Raw genomic sequence first — 27270 nt, forward strand, 5'->3', positions numbered from 1 at the left:
AAATTCTTCGAAATTTATTAACTTAAACTTAATTGGTTGAGGTGCACATAGTCTTGGCCTGTTGAGAGGCGTACATTTGGGATTTAATGATAAATAACAGAAAGCAATTGCATATTGACGAAAAAGACATTCAAGTCTGCCCTCGATCTCTTGCAACAATTCCGCTTCCTATTGTTTCGATTGCTATTGCTTTTACTTTCCAAAACGGTCGAAATTACACTCGACAATTGACTGATTAATTCTATTTTATCAAAGTTCTCAAACATTTCAAGCCGCGCCTTACTTTGGAAATGTTTCGCTTCCCACCTAAAAATAACTAGCCAACAATGAGCTACAAATAACAGATAGCAAGGAAGGAAAAAGTATGTTTTATTAGAAAAGCATGTTGAAAATACTAGGATGAAAAGTACCGTATATATATCTAAAATAAAGAAATGTAAAGATCCAAAATAAAACTAGCAAGATCACAATTTTATATTTTTGATTAGCTTCACGCCCCTCAAAAAATTTTCTACCGATGCGCTCCACCGTTGGAGAACCACTGTTCTAGAACTTACTACTCGCCATCAAATCTTGTAGTCATGAGAATAACAAATCCCCCGCTGAGAAGTAAATATAGGCTTATTTAAATATAATTAAATTTTATTTCTGAATGTACGATCCAAAATGTATGCAGTACTGACGGGACACTAAGCCGAAGTGCGACTTGGCTTTGGTTTACGCTGAACTGATAACACAAGAACGGCTCCAAATAGACATTGAAGTCCTAAGTAATTCGGAATTAACCATTACCCCATCTGGTTGCACATGAAAGTCCATTCACCTGCTTCAAGTTAAAGTATATTCAAGCTAGCTCTTTTGCATCGCACGGGTTTTCTTTCGATATAAAGATATCAAAACCTTCAAAGGCCTGGCAAATGGAATTTTTCGTCTGTGGAGCGATTTACTTTTGTCTTAAGTATGAGTTGTTCTCAAACATGCCAAATGCCAATGCCAAATATTATATTGACTCGTGAGTCGAAACCTATAAAGGGCTACATGAATCCCGTTACGGTCTGACTTGACAATTATCAATTTCAGATCCCCACCGCTGAAAATTCCGGACTACGCACCGATTGTCGAACTCTAACCTGACCCGAATGCAAGTCATACAAGGTCATCAAACATGATTGCTGTACGATATTTTATTATTTTATACTTAGTAACTTCTAAGCAAATTCATTTCCTCTGTTTGCATTGATTCTTACTCTTTGCAAAAGTGATTTATTGTCATCAGTCATGATCCTGAAAAGTGAAAAGCATTTCTGCAAATTTTACCATGTTATAATTTCATATATTCATCCTCTATTACTTACTTGTACAGCATCTCTTCAACTAGTATTTTCAACTCTTCCTCTAGTAATCTTCCGATTCGCATGAATATCTAGATCCCCACTTAGCGCAATATTGATTGTCTTCACAATCAGAGTCCTCATAACATTCGTGGTCTGCGAGAATTCAAAGAATTTAAATTATGTAGAAAAACCATTCACATCGTTGTTAATAAATCATTGAATACAATTTTAAAAATGATGATAAACTTGTTAAAATTGAGTTTACGATCCAATTTTGTTACAAAAAAGTTATCTGCTTGGTCCAATGGTTACTGGTAAGACAACAAAATTGCTTTTGAGCGCCTCGATTAAACGATGACAATGGTGACATAAAACAATAAAAACTTTTGTGTCGTAATGTTGAAAACTCGACGATCTTTACCAATATTGAGGTAACTAATTTTGTTCTCCTATTTTACATCAAGTTGTGTAAAGGGACTGAAACCTGTGGGCAGGGTGTAGTATATTCACTTGTGGCTAATACAGACATTCCCGAACTCGTAATAAAACGGAAATAAAAAAAAATCAGAATAAAATTATGGCCTAATCCTAACCTGATACACATACTATACGGTAGTACCAGAAAACTTACCTTTAACATAGCATTTCCTCTTAAAGTAATCGCAAAGTTTGTCTGGATTATTGCAATCCTTGTGTTTTTCGCATTCTGCGTTGATTAAAAATTAGCAATATGTTGTAACTGCATGATTTATTCACAACAATTCTAGTGGGACAAATATCGGCCACGCAGAAAAGAAGATTGTCGATAGCTTCACAGGCTTGTTCATGGGAATCCGGGAACCACTCATGGGATGGGACAGCACACATTTGTATTTCCCATGGGACACGTGGGACACGAAAACCGTATGATTTTCGGGAAAATGAGGGTAAAACATTTCGTTATGTAATTCGTGTCGATATATTTGAGCATATCTCTCACGCTAGTTATAAAGAGCAAAATATATTAAGCATTAACAATATGAAGGGGCTAGTGGACACATGTATAATAGTTATGAATATAAAGTAAACAAAGTCCGTAAATTTTGTTGTTTTGCATGTCTCGTCGACGTAGTGCTATTTAGTAGACGCTAACCTAAATTTAACAATTTTTGTTGAATTTTATTCCAATGGGAATCCCACGGAATGGGATGGGGCAGGCATAATTGCCATGAAATGGGAATGGGACAGAAAAATATGTCCCATGGACAAATCTGCAGCTTCAACTATATCGGATTGGTATTATATTGAGTATTGAATTATAATCAATCATTAATTTGAATGAGATTGTAAAGTTCGACAGGGTGTAATATTAAGGAAATTGCATTTGTGACATTTTGACACGTGGGGCGTCACACATGAACAATTTCCGACAAAAATTCATTTCAACTAGTGTTGAATGTCGAATCAGACGAAAATAGGATGGGTTCGGGCTTGAAAAGAAATAATGCTTTAAAAACACAGAGCCGAATTTGAGAGAAAATTATTATTATGTGAAAGTTGAAAGTTTTGTTCCCTAATATTAGAAAGTTACCTATAGTACGACATTCTCCTGTAAGCTTGACCTGATACTCGTACTCATAAGACCTCGAACGTTTATAGCAAAATTCCGAGGAATCACAATCTTTGTCTCCCTCGCAGGCTGCATGTGTAAAGGGAAAATTAGAAATGTATTGCAACTGATTCATTCGCAAGAAGCCAAATATCGTTTTGCAAAAAATGGTGATCGATAGTTTTAGCTATATATATGATTGATTTTATGTTGAATATATGATTGATTTTATGATGGAATTAGTCGATCTTCAATTTAATTGGTAATAAGTAACTTTTATTTCAGACAAATGCATTTGTTTTATGGTTTCCGCAACTCGGAAAAACAAATTCCTCTGCAAGACTGAGTCAAGTAAAGTCGTCAAGTTTGTCAGTTTGTTCGTCACGCATGAGTAATTTTCCACAAAAATACAATTTTAATATGAGGTATTATTAAGTGTTTAAGTGACAAAATAGGCCCAGTCCAATGTGGCTAACGTCAAAAAATTCCTCCTAAACAAGGAGAAATAAATGAAATACAACAATAATAAAACTGTTGGTTGTTGAGTTTATGAACCGATGATGTACTGTAAAAGTTCGCATGCTGCTAGCGATGGAGTCTTTAATGACAATTGTGTCGAATCAGTACGATGTAATTGTGGGAATTGAAATTACATTTTCATAATACTGTATTTGAAATTTACCTTTATAAGAACAACTGCCATCATTGCAAAATTGGTCCGAATCACAGTCTTCATTTTTTAAACATTCTGCGTAAAAGACAAATTAGAAATATACCGAAATTGACAATAAACAGGTATAAGCCAAATATCGTAGAGCAAAAAAAGATGATCGACAGTTTTATCTATTTATGATTGGCGTTATACTGAATATGGAAATAGTCGATCTTTAAATAATTGAGACTCTAATAGTAGAATGTTTGGTGGCGTGCAATTTTCTGACAATTGCATTGATTTGTGTGATGTTACGTAAATAAAATCAATATCACACAATAATTTTTGCCATTTTCAACCCTCAGAACTTCTTGATGCATAATATTAGAATTTACCTGTACACTTTCCCTGATTTGTATCGCAAAATCGGAAACAGTCTGAGTGTTTTTCACATTCTGAATAAAAAAAAAATTAAAAATTTTTTGTAACTGAGTAATTCACGACAATTTTGTAAAACAAACATCGGTCATGCCGAATAATTGATGATCGATAGTTTTAGTTAAATTGGATTCGGATTATAGTAATTATTGAATGTATGTGTTGCATAGGTAGTTTATATGGAGGAATTTTAACAAAACTTAAGAGTTGGGGTTTAAGATTGATAAATATAATACTCATTCTGGACAGGAGTATGAATAATATCTCGAAAACACGAAACAAAGCTGCATCTAATCTGCATGGATAGGATATGAATTCAACTGATGGGAAATGAAGAAATGTCAAATAATTTAAAGTTCACTAAATAAATTTAATCCAGCAAACCTCCATCATAGTCCGATTGTCCGTATGTACCATCGAGTAATATCAGCATTACAGCAGCCGACAGCATGATTGATACAAAAAATCTCTGCATAATGATTGGGAGGTGGTAAAAGTTTAACAGTTTATCTTAAAACTAGATGAAATACTGAATTAGTAAATAATATAACTTGAAGAACGGGAGAAAAATTTTCTATTTACGCCGATGCATAAAGAGAGATTTGAAACTAATTTTTGTTCTAAATCTTCAATGAGCTGCCTCTTACCCAGCGAACAAACTGATGTTCCCAGCTCGATGTATCGAGAATTTATAATCTTTCTTCGTTTGTTTGTTTCAATTAAATGAAGTCACAGAGTTTATTTAGAACAAAAATGCAATTAAAGAAACAACGATCGCGCAAAAGAAATTTCCGGCAAATTACTGGTAAAAGTAATAAATTATATAATATGTTCTTGGTAATATAAAGCAAATATCTTATTTAATTTCATTGTCCAATACAATGGTATTTGAATCAGTTTTCGCAAAATATTGACATCCGTATAGCCAGCAGGAACAATGATTGAAAATACTTTGCACTCAATTTTATATTCAAAACAATCATAAATTGAAGCAGTTCTTGTAAAACTTTGTCTTATGTAGGAAAGTAGGAAACGTATAGCTTATGAGAACAATTGAGCTCGAAGTAGAAATTCCTAGAACATTTTTTACAATTCGTTAACTACTCCACGAAGACGTGATATCGACTGCGTTCGTTACTAATTGCTCTGGATTCCAACTATCGGGTCAGCTATTCAGCATAGCCAACTTTATTCAGATATTGTTCCTGAACTATACACTGGTTTGCGTGGGTGCTCATTGAATATTGTAAAAATAACTAAGGACGAAAACGTATCGCGCGAGTATATTCAAAAAAATCCCAAATGTAAATCTGCTACCATACTCTTTAATTTGAGAAAAAAAAAGTAAGTAAATCGTTATCGTCCTAAATCCATGAAGTTTAACTAAAAGGGCGACTTTTTGTGACATAATATAACGATTACCATGACGTCATGCCACCTCAGAACAGAAATTGCCCGGTCGACAGACATACAGACATGGCGGTCCACTCCCTCACTAATCTTCGTTAACTATTAATGTATTAGTAAATCATCAGCTTCCGTGCAAAAAAAGGCCTTCACGGAATTCGTAGAAATTTGAGAGATGTTTTTTGCACCAAAACATAGGGTCTCGCTATGTTCTTATTTTTCTCGAGAAATCAACATTTATTAAACAACATACTACAGCGCTGGAAAAACAACTAAGCCAGATTCTCCCTCGTTAGAAGCGTGGTGCGTCTTTACAGTAGTTCAGGCACATCAAATGGAATTGACGATGTAGGGGGTAGGCCGTCTTCTCAAATGGGAATATTTGATTTCATTTTCTGAGGGTATTCTATATTGAGGGTATCATGAGCTCGTCCTAGCTGTTACATAGCATTTATTATCGAAATAGTATAGGTAAATACTAAACAAAAATTAGATCAAACTTCGCCATCAAGTGTTAAATTGATTATGAATGTATAAATCAGCTTGGTCATAAAATGGCTACGTATTCAACCAAAAGGCAAAAGCAACACTTGGAATTTATTCAAAATTAGAAATCAAGCTCCAATTTTAAAGGAAAACTATTATATCAAACATAAAATTTATTTATGATCTACTTTTTGAGTTAAAAATGATTTGTTATGGATTAAAAGAATTCTAATCAAATATTAAAATTGGACAGAAACATATTCAGAATTCGAACATAATATTTTTAAAATAACAAAAGAGTAAATTAAACCAAATAGCCTTATACTTGCAGAAAACTAATCATAATTCTTTTGGGGCTTAAAAATCTTTTGCCATGTATTAACATCCCAGACAAGTTTTCAATTAAATAGAGAAATGGACGAAATATACCAAGAAGTCAAACGAAATACTTTCAATGCACAAAAAATGTCATTTCGCACTGAAATACTCAGAGAAAAGGTCTAAAATTTCGTATAATCTTGGTTTGGTGTTCAGAAAATCGTTATTCTGTGTTCACGTTTAGCGGTGGGGTGAAAAGTCTGTAATCTCTGAACGTCATACGCCGTCAGAATGACATTTTTACACAGCAGACAGAGAAACAACACATCAAGCAGATCGATATTCAAAATTTCATTACTTGTTTCTAGAATTTGCAATGAGATAAAAAGAATTGTTTCGCCGGCCGGAGGGAAGTCTTCTCTGCAATCTGTGTTGGCCAAACGTTCACTTCTGCTCATATATATATATATATATATATATATAATATCACAGTGTCATTTCATCTCAACTTCACTGCATAGACCACTTTTTTGACTTAGGATTTAAGGCATTGAACAAACACTCATTAAAATGTATTTGATGCTGCCTTGTCTACAGAATGTTGTTCCTATGGTTACCTCTCTGGGCGGTGCTCGGAGTTGTATTTTTGTTGTTGCTGTAAATTTATTTAATGATACAATTTAGGGTTAGAATAACGGTTAAGGATTAAGTGGGCCAGGGGTTTCCAAACCAATTTTGAGTTACATTTCAACTTATCACGAAGTGCATTAGGTTACGTGTAAGAATAATCCTTCCATAACTACTAATCTGCTTTAAATATATTTTTTATCGCTTGTTGTTAATAATTTGAAGACTTAAATTAAAGAATTATTTAGAAAGTCACATTTCCATTCCAGTATACGCTTCAACAACAACTAACATTTCTATTTTCTAAGTTTACAGGACTTTTTGGTCCAATCGCCACTACCGTATGAGAACCACTGATCTGAGCTATTTGTTCTGTACCCAAACTGCTCTTTCGCAAAACTTACAAACTTTAGAGACTATCTGTGAACGGGTACGTCTATCCTCGAATCAATTTCACGAATCACAAATACAGGAATTGGAGACGAAATGCCTTTTTGGCATTATAAATTATATTTTTATATAAATTTGACGAGTAGCATTATCAATGTCTTTATGGAATCATTTATGGATGCATTATGGAATCATGGAAGTATGTGTTTTCCTTGTTAGAATTGTTACCAATGTCACGAGTTTTTCGTTCCTTATGTATCAACATTCCATTCCCACATTACAAAGCTATCCACAAAAGGCGTCCTACTCCGAATTGAGCATCTTCTTTTTTTTTATCCCGCATGTAACCCGACATTAATAACACTTCCTGATTCGCCCGCCATGGGTAACCGCACTTCAAATTCACACCAATCCCAACATCTATTAGCAAGCTGATTCCATTCCACCAAATAGTCGTTCAGTGGTGGATGACTGCTATTTCTGCACACACCTGTTTTTTCTTCTTCCTGAGTTGCAGTCTTTCTCTGAAATACGAAAGTTTCTCAAAGAGATTGATTGGATTTTAATTTCTGCCTTGCATCGATATTAAGACCCACCAGTGCATAGGATATGCCTTTTAAGTGACATGCCTTATCTTGAAACCGAAAGGCGTGGCGATGTTTTTTTTTAAAGGATGGGATTGAGATACGAGGTTGATACACATTCATCATGAAACATACAACATTTAGCAGCTCTACACATTTGATGATATTGACAACACCAAAACCCTCCCTCATTACTGCTGTAAGATTGAGGCAAGTGTTGTTTGGACAGCATGGACGTTGGGAATAACCTCCTGGACTTGCAGTAAACCTTATCGAGCACTAAATATTGCGGACAACTGTCGGCGTAGAAACTCACAGTGTTTCCCCAGTTCATTTCCTTTTTTTGATGGGGGTTGTCTACAATGTTGAAGATTTCAAGCGACAAGTTGTTTTATTTGGGCTTCTTTGTTATGAAAATACATATGATTTTTTTTACGTTTTGCGGCAATTCGTTTCCAAAAATCTCATCTTTTTGTTTTCTACTGCCTAGCCATAACACATCATATTGTGGCTTTGCAGCACCATGATCATTGGAAAAGGTGAATACCAACAACAACAATTTTGCTTGAAAGAATACTTGAAGGTTTATCGTAACAATAATATTTGTGCTTGGTTTTTGCGAAGGGTGAAAAATTGCCCAATTCATGAGAATTTGATGGTTACAGATCCAGGTAAAAAAATTTGACTTCTTTTATTGGTGTTGAAACATTATTATGAGTCGTATGTTCGATCATTTTAGTGTGCTATACGAGAGCGTGTTTTTTTTAAACAAAAGTTATCAACTAGTTACCATGAATATTCACTTTGTCATATTCAGTACAATCTGGAAAGATAGAATGTGCAGAGACAAACCTTTCACTCTTACTTGATCTTTAATTTATTCATAATCATGTATAACAACATCTATAATTTGTTTATACCTGAATTATTTTTGAAGTTAGGTATAAGGAACATCATATCAGAAACTCGTCCTGGGCAGTAGAAAAGTTTGGTACGCCCCTGTTTACATGGGGTATGGCATACAAACTCGTGCGAAATCATTTAGCAACAAAATCAATTCATCATTACATTCCTTTACTCTTATGTCACACTTCAGATTTGTTTCTTTGTCTTCTGCTCCGTCACGCCAGATTGCCATCCACCTACAATAGCAAGCACTAATTTGGTCTTGTCGTCAACAATGCGTGAGTAGAATATTCGATACATTTTCTTTTGCAGTCTGGTTACAATATATGTGTTACCTCAGTAAGTTGAAGGAGAAAAAATTTATTGCACCTATCTGGAGCAATGTGTATCAAGTGAGGTACAATGTTGTGAACGTTCTTGAAAGTTTACGTAATAGCGCCAGTATAAGTTATATTCAATTCAGTATTGAGGTAATTCAAAACTGCTCAAAAACTAACGTTAGTTACGGCGAAAGAACGTCTTGGATTGTGATAATCCTCGATATTGTTTACCGGAAAGTACATTATTTATGTGCGAATTTAAACCGGAATACCTGGCGAACCTCAGATAATGTTTTGTTATATACAGTATATTTATATTTGTTATATTGTAGTATATTTGTTTAAAATTTATTTGCTGCTTCGCATATGAAGAGAAACTGTTCACAGTTGACAGAATCAGCAATAATAGGGATTGTAAGTTCAAAAATAAATCAAGAGTGTATACATCAATAATTTTCAGCTTCGTGGGCTAATTTGTAAATTCAAACTTCAAATAATTTTTGCGATTTTAAATCATATTATATTTACAGAAAGTTGACATAACAAATATCAAACTGCATATTGAAGCTAACTATTATTGCACTGTACAGTTTCACCTTAGTTCATTACATTTACGCATGGGTGAACGTTACATCGAGTATTCAAAGGTACTTTCCGTGATGTTAAAATATGAATTTCATTTTTGTACACCGAGTTGATAATGATAAATTGAAAATTATTGTGCTAAATTATTGCTATTATAAGAATGCTCATCTTCGCAACCATGGAGCCAATTGATTTCATATGCTCATCATTTGAAAATGGATTTTTATTTCGAATCTTGCGAGCCCGATATTTTATCCAATATTTTGTTGGTTTATTTTAATTCATGTAAACATTTTATATGACATTTGGCTTTCGTGGTCGTATATTTGAGCATCTTTGTTTGTAAAGGGTTTAAGAATGACTCTTTGTCGCAGAAAGCTACTTTGTAGTCAAGCGATTGTTAAACATCACTGAAGACTCTCGTCCGCGATTAGTTAGAAACAATTAGATTTTCCTACCGAGTTATTTATAGCATTTTTTCTGTTAAAGCACGTGTTGTAATTTTCAAGTACTGAATATAAATTAACCATGTCTCTCTTCGAATGGATCAGCGAGAAATTGAACAGCATAAATTCCAAAAAGGAAGATAGTCAAGGCTGCAGTGATATCGAGGAAGAACCAGGATTCGAGATTTGCGACAAAAACTACAATAAATGGATTCGAGATGAATTTGTGAAAGAGCATGATCACATCAGCGTCAAGAATGATTCAATCAAAAATCATTTTTGGAATATAGATCGAACATCTTCAAAGGAGCCAAGTTGGACATTTGCCTTGCCTTCTGCAGGTGGACAACTATACGTTGCGTACAGTATGGATATGAACGATAAGGAGATTACAATGGAATACCCAATGAAAAACGAGGGCAGAAAAGGAATGTAAATATACATTTTAGGCCTACTATATAACGAAAATATAATTATATTCATTTGACTACATGACGTCTGCATATACCATAATATATATGTACCATACCACTTAGCTGCAATAAGAAATAGTTAGACTAATTCACAACAGAAATTGCAAACTACAGTTTTATACCGTAAAACTGATACCATTTTAGCGAACCTGGAACCTGTTTTAACACATTTTACATCGTATTTTACAAGTGCGATTTGTACACGAAGACACCCTACAGAAAAATATCGAGAATCTCGATGTTTAAGTTTTTTTCTCTTTTACAGTAAGTTCACGATGTTATTGCAAGCTGGTGGAAGAATGTTGTTTCGGGCAGAGTCCTCGTCCAACCGCTATCTTGTGCGTAATCAAGACGGTCTATTGGGAATGCAAATAACTGATAATCCAACAGATGAAATGGAATGGATGATTCACTATGTCAAACCCTCGATGGGCATACCGAGGTGAGAGTTTTTTACAATAACACACGATGGACCACATTCATTCTATACTGGTGCCATCTTATTTAAATTCAAATTTCATAATTCAATATGTTATTTACTGTTGATCTTTCTCTTTGTATCATCTCTTCTTAGCTCACTGGTGGTGTCTCGGTCATTAAATGCTATGATTATGCTTATCACGGATACGAAAAATGGCTCAGTGCAAGGTTACAACTCACAGCTACACACACAGAATAGTGAACACTCAAATGCAAAGACACACACGACTACGAGGACTATAATATATTTTAGACATGAAAACTGTTAAAGTGTCGGAAGTAAAAAATCCACAATAAAATATAAACAGATACAATATATCTTTTTTACATATGACTTGTAGAATGAAACACAACGACGTCCTCAATCTGAATACTCGACGCAAATAACTACACATAATGTTGGAGCAGCATAGAATAATTTACATTTCGGTAATCTATATTGGCTCTGTTCAAAGTATGAATATAATGTTTCTTTTTCAGTTCACCGTCAAGTTATACGGCTCAGATTGAACATGGTAGTGAATCCAAGAAATGGAAATCTTCTGGTCCTATTGATTTTCACCATGTTCAACAAATACAAACCAGTGCCACAGAAAACTGGACGGTTATACCAAGTGCTGGCCACATTCTTCAGTTTTTGTCGGGACCTTTTTTCCACATCTCCCAAAACCTACTTTTTGGATCCAGTAATAATATTGCGTAAGTATTCATATTTTTCCCGGTAATTAACTAATTAACAAATAGTAAAAGTACGAATCACTTTTGTGTTGCAACAGAAATTTTCACTCTACCAAATCGGGATCGGGAGTTTTACTTCAATGCAACAACGAATACGTCCATGGACCGGAAGATCACGGAGATCTGGAGATGAAGACAAATAAATCTGAAGCTACCACATGGGAGATAGTTATAAGCAATCCCGGATTCTTTGTTGGTGGAAAGAACATCCTACTCTCAGAAATACCTATCGAGGAGAGTGACATGGAATGAAACTTACGTTGTCTAAATGAAGGAAGTGTTAAAACAAGTGTTAACGCCTAGTTATGACATATAGCTTCATTCGAATAATGTCTATCGCAAGAGTGTTTTGTCTTAAAACTTTTATAATTATAACTACCGTAATATACATATTATTATCATTAATATTATTATGTACTAAGAATAATTTTAACAACTTACACGGTGTATTAATTGAGTGTGCGAAAAATCGGGCCATTTTGAGATGAGATATTTTTGATTTTATTCGGGACTGGTTACCAGCACTTCGCTTCACGAAGTGCAGATTGCAGATCCAGTTCACAGACAAATTACACGCCCAGGTTCGAGGGTTGTTGACAGAAGAACACTTAAAGACGCGGCCGTTATGACACCATAATCTCCCAAAAGCTGATCGCTGTTATCTTGAGAAATGAGTCAGTCACAACAGCAATATTTTTAGTTTCTTGAATGAAATATCGTGTAGCCTTTAATAGTAAACTCGCGACGAATCAATCAAATGAAAGTAAAAACAGAAAATTTTCTCAGCTTTTTCATTATTTGCATATTTTGCCTGTTTTGACTTGTGGACCTTACGCGTATATTAGATGTGACAGAATCATGAAAGTAGGCCTAATGCTTGATATTTCAAATATAGATTCTTTGTCTTCCAACATTATTACCGCCTTATCGGTCGTTTATATCTATTTCCTCTCACTCTTATGTTTGTTTAGGTCCGATCTATACATATATATATTTTATAGATACACATACATGGACGCGTCAATAGGGCCAACCGGGGCAATGCCCCGGTTGTTTTTTCGGTATAATAAAAAATATTCGAAAAATACCTCAATATCGGTTGCACAGACTGTCTACACTAGCCATATTCTCCCGACATGGTTCATTTTTCGCTCGCAAAGCCTTCGCCGAACGTCGACGGGGCGACGCCGATTTTGCCCCGGTTGCTCATTGTATATCGTATTCTCTCTTTTATATTCCACTCGCCGCGTTTGTCTCGTTTGTTTTCTGTTTCTTTTACTAAATCATCGGGGTCGATCGGGGCTAGCCCCGAAATTATGACGACACAATGCCGACGTTTCTTACGACAACGTGTTGAGATATTCACGCATTCCTTCTCGTTCGTTGGTTGCTTGAAGAGTTTCCTCGCCTTCGTTTTTGTCGCTTGTTTCGCTATTTGAATCAGTTAGAGACCTTTAGTCCATTTGCCTTCGATTTTCCACATTCCTTTTGAGCTCCTCACTTCTTTCCGGCTTCGCATTTCTTAGCCTTAGACCTCATAATGAATAAGGTTGATGCACTACTTCGCACTCCGTTTTAGAGGTACAACGTCTTGGGCCTTATCAACCAAAAAATTGTTCACTGGAACAATCCCATGACGGAGGAAAGCGTCGGCGTACATTCTGCGCAGAAACTTGGTATAAAAAACACGAATGGTTGTGTTACAGCGAGGACGAAAATGCACTTTTTTGTTTTTATTGCCTACTTTTTGCTACCGCCCGTGACTCACGTTGGTGTAAATTTGGTTTTAGAGATCTTAAACATCTTTCCGAGCGTGCCAGGGATCATCAATCTTCTATGGAGCATCTGGACAATGCAGTAAAATACCGAACATTCGGAATGTTAATATTGCAGCACAGTTGGATGAAGGACGCGCGGTTTCTATTCGTCGGCACAACCAAAACGTCGAGAAAAACCGCCATGTTCTCGGTCGATTGATAGATGTTTTGAAATTCATTGGTTGTCACGAGCTGTCCCTCCGTGGACACGATGAACGGGCTGGCTCTTCTAATAGAGGGGTATTTTTGGATATGGTGGAATACACCGCATCTCTAGATACAGTATTGAGAGATCATCTTGATGCCGCAACTGTTTCGAAAGGGACATCTAAGGATATCCAAAATGATTTGCTCGAATCAATGTATAAAATTTATTTACAACATTTGGCTCTGGAAATTGAGAATTGCCAGTTCCTTTCGATTCAGTCTAACGAGACAACTGACATCACGTGCGTTTCCCAACTGGCTGTGATTTTTCGGTTTGTGAAAGATGGTAAACCTACCGAGAGATTTCACAGCTTTGTACCAATCGTTGATCGCACGGCTTGCGGGATATAGGCTGTACTGAAAGAAGTGTTAAGCCTTACAACGCGAAGTCAAAATTGATAGCTCAAACTTATGACGGCGCGGCAGTCATGAGTGGGTCGAAACATGGTGTTCAAGTTTATATAAAAGAAGATTTTCCTCATGCGCATTTTTTACATTGTTATGCACACCAATTAAATCTCGTTATTATAAATATGTGTCTTGATACCCCTTTTGTCCGTATATTTTTTGCAAATGTTTCGGGGTTTTCCTCATTTTTTTCCGTTTCGCCGAAGCACTCTGACCTCCTTCGCCAGATATGTAGCCGCCGTCTCCCAGCTTGTGCACCAACACGTTGGAACTTCCAATCACGCGTGGTGCAGGGCGTTTCCGAAATTAGGTCTGAGCTCATTGAGTGTTTCAATGGCATTCAGTTTGGTTTGAGACGAACGCTCTGTAAGGGAGGCGGCAGGTCTAAAGCGTCTGCTAGAAGATGGTGAGTTTTCATTTTTTCTCGCTTTTTTCTCCACAATATTCTATCACGTGGATGTATTATACGGCGCATTGCAGTCAAGGCTAATGGATGGAGCGTCTGTGCAGTCGTGTATTTCAGACTTCTGCGATGCTGTATCTCGTATCCGGGAAACAATAAAATACGACGACACATGGAGTGCTTCTTTACGCCGCGGGCAAACAACGCAGCGTTTGATTTTGTCTGCAAAGGAATGCTGTGACATTCTGGTGAATTAAATAGGCGATCGTCTGCGCACTGAACACCTTGCCGCGTTCTCTTTGATGAACCCCAAAAATTTTTCAAAATTTGCACGTCAATTTCCCATCCATTTGTTGGCTACTGTCTCCAAATTTTACCCCATGATAAACGTGGGTAAATTGGAAAATGAATTGCGATGTATATACACCAATCAAACTTTTTTGAACATCACATCAACTTGCGCGCTCTATGAGTTCCTCATAGATAACACTCTAGTAACTACCTTTGCGGCGTCTGCAAAATTTCTGGACATCATTTTGACGACGCCTATTTCTTCCGCCGACGCAGAGCGAACATTCAGCACGCTGAAGCGTATTAAAACGTATCTCAGAAACACAATGAAGCAAGATAGATTAAAATCCTTGGCTGTTTTATCCATTCACAGAGATGTTATTTCTGGGATGCATGACTTTAATCAGCGCGTTGTTGAGCATTTTGCTTCCAAGAAACCGCGGCGTGTTGCATATATGTTCAAGATGTAGAAGTCTAGCAGCATATATATCTATGAGTGAGCGACGCATGCCCTTATCTTTGCATTAGCTTTCCTTTCTTCATAGTAACGTTATAAAACCTTATTTTAGGTTTTGTCTGCTTTCCCGAAGTTTCTGTTAATATGTTATTGTATTTATCTGGGTAAATATTGCCTTTCCTTTTGAAAGAGGTTTCAAAATAAACTATGTCTATATTTATTAATCCCTTGACTTGGACCGGTTTTAAAGACACTTTCTTATCGTTAAAAATTGTCGCTTTTGCCGATTGGTTGTTACCGATGGAATGGTTTTTATACTCATAAAATGATGGGAGAACTTACAGCGCTCATCCTGTCCCCGTAGATGGGGGTGACTTGGTCCCGCAGTAGCTTGCCCCGGTTGTCAAAATGACCACGCGCCGCCACTGCATACATCTATAGGCATATAAATGCTATTGGTGTTCTAAACCAAACAAGTGGTTGAAACCAAGTTCATATATTCTTTTAGGCATAATCATATATATATTATTTCAACAGTGGGCAAACCGCGGCCCGCGGGAGTATTTATGCGGTTCTTCTCGCTAGCATTCAATATTATCCAAATTCGAATTAGAGGAAGTGTAGTGTAATAGTATTTTTTAAATTTATTAAGCGGTGGAAGAAGTTTTCATCAACGATTATGACAAATTACGTTTTAGTAGGAAAATCGTTGTGGCGTGGAATTTTAAATCGGTCAAGCGACAAATCTTTCGTCACAAGGCTGTGTTGGCGGCATTGCAATTTGATTGTGGTTAGTCTCACTTGCGATATGTCAAGTAAGAAGCAAAAATACAAAAATGAAAACAGAGTTGTCAAATCAGAATTAGAATACGCATTCGCTAGTCAGAAAAATAAACCCTTGTGCCTAATCTTCCATAAGCTGCTCAAAGTAAAGTTAGCAATGTTGAACGTCACCATGAAACGAATCACAGAAACCTCGTACGGGACTACCCTCGTGAACTCGCTGTAAGGAAACACAGATTAATTAAATGACTTTTAATTATTACTAAAAAGACTGTAGAAATTTATTATATCATTTGGCAAAAAATCCGATGAACCAACCTAGGCTAGTTTTGTTATATTATGGAATATTGCTCGTGCTAAACATTAATGCTCTGACTGTATTTTGTGGAAAAAATATTGCTCATGTTGTCCCAGTCAATAGCGGAATAGGTCAAACACCGAATTTGCGTCTCCAAGATTAGTACCAATGTAACAGTTACAATACAAAATGATTTGATAAGCTCCAATATTATTAATTTCATAAATTATGCGGCTCTCACATATTTTGGACTTGCTGCATGAGGCTCTGATACTAAAAAAAATTTGCCCACCCCCGATATTTATCATGGACGAGCTGTTTTGTTTTTAACGTGTGGATGGCGAAGAATCGACAAAGGGGAAGATGATATTTGTACCAATGATCCGAGTTATAAATATCAGCAACAAATTAGGACAAAAAAATGAAAATGGTGTTATATATATATATAATCGATCTCAATTGTTGAACTGGGTAGCCTACTCGGCACAAGAAAAGAACGTACAATTCTGTAGTATAAATACGGAACTTAGTGCTAGGGCTGGGCATTTTCGAATACCTGATGATTTCAGAATCGAATAATTTTTTCGAATCGAATCGAATCTCGAATACTTGGAAGGTATGAAATTGTATGTAACTTTATTATTATTTTAGGTCCTCCAGACACATAAATTACTGAAAACATAGAATACATCACTGACAAAAAAAAAACGTTTTCATCAATACCTCAATACAGAAAAGAGTCATATGTCAGAATTGTGTTGAAAAAATATGGCTTCAATGAAAAAAAAAATTAGGAAATTTACTTCGACCATTGGCGGAAAGAGTAAAACAAGATGGCGGCGATTCGAAAATTTGCTCCTAACCGATTCGAATAATTTACTATTCGATTCGAAATGCCCAGCCCTACCTAGTGCAAAGGTTTGGAACATTGAAATCGGTTTGTGTACTTGGTTCTGGGAATTTAAAATTGAGTGTTCAAACGGAAAGAAAGTCATACATGCCCATCGATGATGAACATCGGTTATAGGAGATACAGGACTATGGTGCACGATCCTAAACCGACTCGCTGTACCGGATACAAAAGATTTGACTAGGGGCGGATTTAGACCCTGGGCTATGCATTTTGAGGCTCTCTGGTTCAAAACTTATAAGATGGCATCCACAAGCAGGGGCTAGGAAAGGTCCATGATGGCAACCGCCCTCGGTATCAAGTTGTAGGCGCTGCGTCCAAGGCGCTGTTGGGTTCGCGTTATAACAACTGTTTTCCCGATGCGTTTTTATTTAGGTGGAAGATGACATTACGTGTATAATCTTGTGTTCTTGATCGTTGTGATGGTGAAGCAGCAATGGCTGACTGTCCCTTCCCGTCAATTTGCTCATCTGGGCATTGGGTGACATGGCGCAATAATACAAACATTTCACTCTTACTTGATCTTTAATTTATTGATTCATGTATAACAACATCTATGATTTGTTTACACCTGAATTATTTTTTAAGGTTAGGTATAAGGCAGATCATTATCAGAAACTCGTCTTGGGCAGCCGAAAAGTTTGGTACGGCCCTGTCTAATGAGGTATGGCATACAAACTCGCGCGAAATCGTTAGGCAACAAAATCAATTCATCTTACCGCTACATTCCTCTGCTCTTATGTCTCACTTCAGATTTGTTTCTTAAGCTTCTGTTCCGTCACGCCAGATTTCCATCCACCTACAATAACAAGCACTTGTTCTGGTCGTCAACAACGCATGAGTAGAATATTTGCTACATTACGTTTTGCAATCTGGTTGCGATATATGTGTTACCTTAGTAACTAGCAGGAGAAAAAACTGTATTGCACCAATCTGAAGCAATGTGTATCAATTGAGGTACAAGGTAACGTTCTAGAAAGTTTATGTAAGAGCGCCAGTATAAGGTTTTATTTAAATCAGTATTGAGGTTACTCAAAACTGCTTATGCTAACGTTAGGTACGGAGACAAAACGTCTTGATTTGTGATAATCCTCGATATGGTTTACTTGATTATACACTATTTATCTGTGAATTTTAACGGTAATACCTGGAGAACCAGGGGCGGACACTTTCCATTTTTTTTTTTTTTTTTGGGGGGGGGGGGGGGCGAACTTGGAACGACAACCGCAAAACACCGCATCGTGTATCGTCACATAACAATAACCTGTCGATGTCATTCTCTAATAATTAGAATGTCATTTTGCTACTCATATATCGAGTACCTAGGCCGCTTTGCTTGGACATCGAACTTGCGCGGCACTAAACCGATCCTTTGAATTCCGCGAGAATTACCTCACGGCTCTTGCTAACAAACAGAAACGACAAATTTGAGGAGTCGCATTTGGGTATTGATTCAATTCTCAGTCCTGCATGAAGCGCAATAAATTTAGAAATGCAAAACAGGGTAACAAACAATCTATTGTGCGAAATATTACCTAAATTTTACAAAGGAATTAAGATTTGACTAGTAGAATTGCCGATTTAATAAATATTCAATGGAACTCAAAATGACATTCGGGATTCACGCAATGACTTTTCAGAGTTTTTATTATTAATTTAATACGAAAATAAACAGGCACAAATTCAGGCGCACAGCCAGGATTTTCAAAGGGGGGTCAAAATCCGCGATAACGCGCTCGTTAAAAGAGCCGCCGTTTTTAAGCGTATAATAATTTTTCTGTCGCGTAAAATATTCAATCCGTGATTTTTCTGTCGCGAAAAAAATATTCATTCCATGACTAGCACGAGATTCTAAAATGTCCCTATATATATATTAATTTGATTGTGTGCAACGTAACTCGCGGTTGCGACTTCTTACGTCAGAATAAAAATTACTAAACTTTAAAAAAAACGCCGATCTGTGGACATGAAAATAAGAGATAAGCTGCCTGATGTATTTTGATACGTATTTTTGCAACCTTCCAAACTCGTTATCGCCGTTACAAAAAACTCGATATCTGATATAAAATCCAGTATAGTGCAATTTTACTTCATACAATGAAAATAATTATGAGGTATACTAGTAAATCAAAAATACACATTCACCGCCTCGAAATCCACGCTGAACAGTCGCCGCGATTGCGCCACTTGTTAAAAGTGCCGCTTTTTCAACGAAAAATTATTTTTCACCTGTGCAAAGGAATCAATCAGAGACCGATACGGGCTTATTTAACATGTCTTGCTTTGTTAATTTAATTGTCTCCAATTTAAACTGCGGTTGCGTCGACAAAACGAGAGCCACTCTAAAACACCACGGCAATCCGCGGACATAATAATGTGTGGTAAACTGCCCGATTATATATTGTTTTGATCTGTATTTTTGCCGTTTTGCGAATTCGATAAATTCGAGATGTACTTGTAATGCTGACTTCGCTCAATCGCAATGTTGCCACTCCGATTATTTTTGAAGATAAAACCTTTCAAGAAACCCGTAAATCTGCTGTAAAATCTCACGAAGTAAAATTTATTTCAGTACAATAAAAATTGATCGAATATACTTTAGATTAATTATCTTATATATTATCACAAACCGGGAAATAGTCGCGTTCTCAACCTTGTTTAATGTTAACACAAAAATTTTCGACGTCAATTTTAAAGTAATGGATAAAAAGGCAAATCCCACCCACAATTAACCGTGTTTCGATTTTAGTGACAAAATGTTTCTAAACGCTAACCAAACATAATGTGTGCCTTAGGCACACGAAATTTTGCGATTTCCGATGCATTCGATCGATACACGTCACAATGAGGAAAACAATCGACGATTTTAGCAAAAGGCAATTGCACGCGTTATTAGCGACTGTTTCAGTTTTCAAAAAAATTCAAAGAAGGAGGGGAGGGGGGTCGACCTTGTAATTAATCGACCCCGTAGTAAATTGCACTACTTCACGGACGCGAAGTGGAATTGGAGAATATTTCATATCTCGAACACAAAAACGGTCATATTTTTTCGATAGTTTCTGTGGTCTGAAAAGTCTAAAAAGCGTTTCGACATAGTAAAAGCTTTGATCTCTGCCCGCATATTATGCTCGGGCCTTGCACGAAATCCAAAACGTGAAAAGATACGTCCAGCGGTAAAAATTGTTTATAACAACTTTAAATATACCTAATGTTTTAGCGATAATAATTAATTGTTGGAATGAAATACAGTTTCCCTCTTTCACTTCTTTCGCAAGTGCCAACAATAACACTATTGAAAGATTTTGACAATGGAAAAAAACATATTAAATTGTAACAAAAATGATTTAGTTGTGCAAAACCGTGGCGCGTGATCGGCGATGCGTTTGAAGAAGAAGTATTACCCGTGCGGGCGCGCATGTTTCACGAAAATGTCCGAAGGCGCTCCGGTCTACATTATTCGAGATGAATTTGTGAAAAAGCATGATCACATCAGCGTCAAGAATGATTCGAGCAAAACTCATTTTTGGAAAATAGATCGAGCATCTTCTCAAAAGGGGCCAAGCTGGACATTTGCCTTCTACAGATGGACAACTCTACGTAACCTACAATTTGGATATAAACGATAATGAAGTTAAAATGGAATACCCGATGAAAAACGAGGGCGGGAAAGAAATGTAAATATACATTTTACTATAAAATGAATATATAATTATATTTATTTGACTACATGAAGTCCACATTATAACATATATACGTATATCATACAACATAGCTGCAATGAGAAATTGTAAGACTAATTCACAACAGAAATTGCACGACTGCACTGTTATAGCCTACCTTAAAACTGATTACCAGTTATAGCAAACCAGAAACCTCTTTCAAAACATTTTACAAATGCTATTTTTACACAGAGACACATTACGAAAAAATATCAAGAATCTCGTTGTTTGGATTCTTTCTATTTTACAGTAAGTTCACGATGTTATTGCAAGCTGGTGGAAGAATGTTGTTTCGGGCACAGTCTTCGCTTAACCGCTATCTTGTGCGTAATCGAGACGGTCTATTGGAAATAACTGGTAATCCAACAGATGAAATGGAATGGAGGATTCACTATGTAAAGCCCTCGATGGGCATACCAAGGTAAGAGTTTTTCACAATAACACACGATGGACCACATTCATTCTATACTGGTGCCATCTTATTTAAATTCAAATTTTATAATCCAATATGTTGTTTACTGTTGATCTTTCTCTTTGTAGCATCTCTTCTTAGCTCGGTGGTGGTGTCTCTCGGTCTTTAAATGCTATGATTATGCCTATCACGGATACGAAAAATGGCTCAGTGCAAGGTTATAACTCACAGCTACACACACGGAGTAGTGAACACTCAAATGCAAAGACACACACGACTACGAGGACTATAATATATTTTAGACATGAAAACTGTTAAAGTTTCGGAAGTAAAAAATCCACAATAAAATATAAACAAATACAATATAGGCTACTAACAGTTGAGGTTGCGTGAAACTAACTACCTTTCCTTGCTCTCTATGCCTTTGCGCAGGTGGATCCGTATGCGTATTACGCAAGGATGCTGTAGCAAGAGTGTAAATGGCTATTCTATTCAATTCAAAAGTCTTGCTGCACACGAACACAAATATATTTCTGTAACGTTTCGTCTGACCGAGGTCAGACTTCTTCAGACAAGCATTTTACAACTATAACAAGAAACGCAATTGCATGCACATAAATATTGATTTCAAATGTTGGGTCTGTTTGCGATAGAGAGATATAAATAAAATTGGGACAGTGCCAGAACAATAGGGAAGATAAATTTGATTTAAAATCAATAGATACCCCACAGTGTAGTGAGTGACAATTAAAAAGAAAATTAAACAATTTCATGCTGTTATCCCGTAACTCCGACTGTGGTATCTCCTAAGTTCCTTTAAGGGTCATGGCTGCAATGTAAGGAAATGACTTAAACCGCGAAATAGAAATCAAGTGTAAGTGACAATGAAATGTAATGTTCAAATTAGCATAAATTGTGAATTTATCCATCTCTTAAATTCATCTCTAGTGGTTCTAATGTTTTGAATTTGTTAATAAAATAGGTTTCTTTCGTTTGCCGGTATACTTGATCTCGATATAGTTTTTCTATTCCAATTACCAGAAAGTCGTTGATGGAATGGCCTGCTTGATTGAAATGTTTGCCAACTGCAAGGTCTTTGTTTTTTTGATTGGTGCTTCTAATGTGTTCTGTATTTTAAATGTCTGCCTGTTTCACCGACGTACTGCATGCCACACTTTCTACAGGTTATCAGGTATATGACATTTTCTGAATTGCACGTTATTCTTTGATTGATGTTCATTTGAAGTCTTGTGACGCTGCTAGTGCTTGTTTCAGTTTCCTCTGAATATTTGCAGGTTGAGCATGATTTCCTGTTGCATTTATAGAAGCCTGATTTTACTTCTCTTGATGATTCCGGTTTCAACTTGGCCCGAACTAGTCTGTCCCGTAATGTTGGGCACTTTCTGTATGCAATTTTGGGGGGTGCCGGGAAGATGTTTCTCAGTCTTTCGTTGTTGTTTAGTATGTATTGATATTTAGAGAAAATGTTTCCAAAGTTGGGTTGATTAGGATGCTAATTAGTAACGAATGGCAATAGTTGTTGATCATTGTGTTTTCTTTTTGGTGTTAACAGTGAATCTCTAGTTATTTCTTTTACCATGCCTATTGTTTTGTCAATCGAGGTTTGTTTGTAATTTCTTTTTATCAGGTAGCTTTTCATAATTTCTGCATGCTTGGTGAAGAATTCTTTCGTTGAACATGTTCTTCTTATGCGTATAAATAGTCCTTTGGGAATGTTTGCAGTGACGTGCTTAGGGTGGCACGAGGAGGGTAGAAGGTATTGGTGAGAGTCCGTTTCTTTGGTGAAAATTTCAGTTTCTAATTTGTTGTCTATTATATGAACTTTTATGTCTAGAAAGGCACTGTTTTCCGTTGAATAATCGAAAGTAAATTTAATGGTAGGGTGTATTGGATTTGCATGGTTTAGGAAATCTTTGAGCTCGGTTTCGCCGTGTGTCCATATCAGAAAACAATCGTCGATATATCTGAAGTAGTAGAGCGGTTTGATCTTGGCTGTTTGAAGGATCCTTGATTCTAAATTTGCCCTGAATGTGTTGGCATATTTAGGCGCCATTTTGGTTCCCATTGCTGTTTCGTTGATTTGGAGGTAATGTTTGTCATTGAATACAAAATTGTTGGTGTTCAGAACCATATTTACTGCTTCTTTGATCCACGGGATTTCGTGTTTGTCGTTACTGTGCTTTTTAAGATACTTTTAAACTGCTGAGATGCCATCTACATGTGGAATATTTGTATATAATGATGACACATCCATGGTTACTATAAGGGATCCTGAGGGAACATCGCCGATTGTTTTCAAAATATTTAGTCCATGCTGTCTCTGACATACGACGGTATTATTTCTTTGCACATGAGGTCAGTTAACTTGTGATCGATATATGCCGAGAGTTTTTCTGTTGCTGTTCCATTTGCTGAGATATTTGGGCGACTGGGATGATTTTCCTTGTGGATTTTTGGCTGTAAGCGTAAACGGCCTGGTTTGGTTTTTTTTGGAATCATCGCTTTAAACTGTTTATCATCTATGACGCCGGCTTCTTTCATATTATAACATAATTTAGTCACTTTATTTCCAATTTGTTTAGAGATGTCTTTAGGATTGTATTCGTAGACCAGACTGTCTGCAAGATGTCGCATGCCTTCAGTGGTATAATCTGATCTAGAGAGAATGCAGGTGCCCCCACCTTTGTCAGCAGTTACGATAACAATATCTCTTGCTGCTTTTTGTTCGAGCTCTTTTAAAGCCTGGACTTCGTCTTTTTTGAGGTTTGAAAACGTGCGTTTTTTTATTGCTCCTTCGTTAGTTTCTCGTTTCAGGGTGTTGGCAAAGTGGTCCAGATCTGAATTTCTCCCCGCGGGGGGTGTCCATTTGCTTGGGATCTGTAACGACTTTGGGTAAGCTCGAGCCAATTCGCTTGTGCTTTCTGTAGTTGACCAATCAAAGAAGTATTCTCTTAGGCGGTAGTTACGAATAGTTTTAACAATATCAGCTTGTAGTTGGAAGTTATCAAATCTTTCTGGGGTGGGATTAAAACCTAGGCCTTTTTCCAACAATTCAATTTGCGGCTCGGTTAGCGGGATATTAGAAAGATTGTATAATGTAGTATTCTTTGTCGCCATTTTCTCTTTCTTGCGTCGTTTCTGCTTTCTATTGAATCTTCTATTTCTTTTTGGTTTGGTTTTGGTCTCATTGAAATGGGCCGATTCTTTGTTATTTATTTTTGTTGCGGTTGTTTTGCTCATTGTTTCATTCTTGTGTTATTGAGTTTTGCGGTTAAATTAGTTCTCGAAATATCAATCATATACCGGATGGAATTCCAAGTATCTTCTTTCATTTTTGTTTGGAGGTTTTGTTCTGTTTGTAGCTTGTTACTGGTTGCCTCTTTTAAACTAGAATTGCATTCTTTAAGGGCTTGTTTTGTCAGTTGTTTGGAGAATTCCTTATGTAAGTTCTGCCATTTTGTCAAGTTTTTCAACGGAGTGACACAGGATTTATAGGTAAATTGGAGACCTTTCGGGGATGTCCCTGTTGCTACGAAGTGTTCTAGGCTCAGCTTGTGGTGTTGTAGTCTGGTTTCTTTTAGTGTAATTTTTTTCAATTTGTTGAAGTCCTTTTTGTGATGTTTGTAGATTTGTTTCTTGTAGTAGTTGTTGAGTTCGGAGTTGATAGGATCATTGTGGATACAGAAGTCTCACGAAGAAGCAAACGTGACTAACAGTTGAGGTTGCGTGAAACTAACTACCTTTCCTTGCTCTCTATGCCTTTGTGCAGGTGGATCCGTATGCGTATTACGCAAGGATGCTGAAACGTTACAGAAATATATTTGTGTTCGTGTGCAGCAAGACTTTTGAATTGAATAGAACATACATTAGAACTATGCAATTCGAGAGCCCTACAGCACACTAGCACAAATGTATTCCTGTAATGTTCTGCTTGACCAAAATCGGACTTCCTCAGTCAATCATAATTTATTAGGTAGATTACGAAAAATATATATGGCATACATGTAACCAACAACAAAAAATACTTTAATTGTGTGACAGGAGTCGCGAGTGACCTCGAAAGCAGCGACACCAACAACGCTGATTCACATTAGTGAATAAATTTTATGTAATAACCACAAGCAGTTTACAACAAGAACAGCATAAAAAGCTACATCCATTTTATAGAAGCTATCAAAAGTATTTATTTTTAAGCAATGAAGTCACAAATTAACATCGTGAGCACGAAAACACAAATATATCAGTTATTTCTCACTTAGAAATTTACCGGAAAAGTCAAGAAAATTAAATGAATGTACAATATGTACATAACATATAGTGAACAGAAATATTACAATTAGTCTTTTTTTAGTTTATGTGGTTATGTATTTGAACGAAGGCAATATTATTTCTAAAAACAGGACTACGACACTAACAAATGTGCGAAAAAAATAAATAAATGATACTTATTAAATCAACTGCAATATCTAATTCATTTTCTTCTGAATTGTTTTCGAAATCCACTATCTCGAAAATCGACTTTTCCTCTATAAGTGTACTGTGATTTTTGCAGTCAATACAAAAATCTGTGCAATTTAAGTTGATTTTGGCACACTTGCATAAATTATTTTGACTATTTTTCTTACACTTGTAGTTTGCCAACTCAAGAACTGATTTGAGGGCCACATGCTTCTTCAGTGAATCATTGTTGGGTGGAGAGTATAATCCTTATGTTTGCCAGTGTTAAATAGACATGCCTTGGTATAATTTTCATTCTTCATATCCTCTTCATACAGTGAACAAACAAATTCCTCAGCTTCATTTATTAATGCCTCGTTAACCTCAAAAGATCTTCATAGTTGAGAAAAAATGAATTGAAAACCTCAATGAAGTCTGCAACATGAGTTTGATGGGCAGTTCCAATTGCAGAAAAGTGCTTAAGTATTTCAATATGAATAGCCCATCTAAGCTGTTTGCAACTATTATGATTCTCATATACCTTTACGCTTCAAGACTTCTTGCTCAATACATTTTATAGCACTGATAGCAGTGGCGATTAGAGCCTGCGTTAGGTCGGATTGGTGGAACATTGCCGTTTTCTTTTGTAGTACAGTATCTAAAATGAGGAAGAAAATCATATTTGGAACCAGAGCCATTATATAACGGCTCTGTTTGGAACAGCATGAGTGTAAAAATACCACTAAATACTAACTAATACCTTGAATACAAAATGCATTTTATCTGATGTACTCAATGAGCGTATATATGCTCATTGCATGTACTACAGTCCAGCAGTGTTTGCACACCATTACTAGACTATATCTACACTAAATTTTGATATATCACAGTCTGAAATGCCCTATGACAGTATGAGTATGGACATCAAATGTTTCTACTGGTAAACCAGTATAGTAAATGAACTTTCTTGGCTATTTGCTCAAGTTCTTGTAACTAAAAATGTTAAAATTTTCTAGTTTTTCCACTGTCTCGTTTCTCTCCATTACAAGCTGCAAAAGTTCTGCCTCAAAGTTTTCTAAGTTAACTAATTTGTCTAAAGCTTCATCTTTCTCTTTTCTGATTCGTAAATTTTACTCCTCGAGTAACTCCAAGTTGGATTTCTTTGGCGGTTGCATTTGACTCCCTATGAGATGAAGCTGCAGTATCGACTGGTTCTGGATTTCTATTGAATAGTTCTATTTTATGACTTTTCGCTTTTTTATGCGAACTGTAGTGTATGTATCCGTTTTTATTTGAACTTGTTTTTGTGATGACAAATAAACGATTGATTGATAT

The 27270-nt window shown here is 36.3% G+C and overlaps 3 protein-coding genes across 5 annotated transcripts; 2 read left to right on the forward strand and 1 right to left on the reverse strand.

Annotated features, from left to right (window-relative positions):
- Positions 1-1164: 1164 nt before the first annotated feature.
- On the reverse strand, positions 1165-4657 carry LOC120347853 (uncharacterized). 3 transcript variants are annotated; one of them, XM_039417960.2, is made up of 7 exons: positions 4397-4655; positions 3970-4029; positions 3605-3670; positions 2905-3012; positions 1966-2040; positions 1356-1487; positions 1165-1304 (listed from the first exon to the last, which is right to left on the reverse strand). In XM_039417960.2, exons 1-6 carry the CDS (start codon positions 4485-4487, stop codon positions 1396-1398), a joined length of 492 nt encoding a protein of 163 aa, XP_039273894.2. In that variant the 5' UTR covers positions 4488-4655; the 3' UTR covers positions 1165-1304; positions 1356-1395. The 3 variants fall into 3 exon arrangements, with proteins under 3 accessions (XP_039273894.2, XP_039273893.2, XP_039273897.2); XM_039417959.2 differs by having other exon boundaries at positions 1165-1284; positions 4397-4654; XM_039417963.2 differs by lacking the exon at positions 3605-3670 and having other exon boundaries at positions 1165-1284; positions 4397-4657.
- A 4583-nt stretch (positions 4658-9240) lies between these two features.
- Positions 9241-12212, forward strand: LOC120347693 (uncharacterized). The gene is made up of 5 exons (XM_078118217.1): positions 9241-9697; positions 10125-10513; positions 10820-10996; positions 11515-11733; positions 11811-12212. Exons 2-5 carry the CDS (start codon positions 10164-10166, stop codon positions 12022-12024), a joined length of 960 nt encoding a protein of 319 aa, XP_077974343.1. The 5' UTR covers positions 9241-9697; positions 10125-10163; the 3' UTR covers positions 12025-12212.
- A 6358-nt stretch (positions 12213-18570) lies between these two features.
- Positions 18571-25740, forward strand: LOC144429943 (uncharacterized). Its single transcript, XM_078118190.1, has 3 exons — positions 18571-21020; positions 21316-21486; positions 21910-25740. Exons 1-3 carry the CDS (start codon positions 20983-20985, stop codon positions 22067-22069), a joined length of 369 nt encoding a protein of 122 aa, XP_077974316.1. The 5' UTR covers positions 18571-20982; the 3' UTR covers positions 22070-25740.
- Positions 25741-27270: the final 1530 nt, after the last annotated feature.

The sequence above is a fragment of the Styela clava genome, chromosome 11 (genome assembly GCF_964204865.1).
Source record: "Styela clava chromosome 11, kaStyClav1.hap1.2, whole genome shotgun sequence".
Lineage (NCBI taxonomy): Eukaryota > Metazoa > Chordata > Ascidiacea > Stolidobranchia > Styelidae > Styela > Styela clava.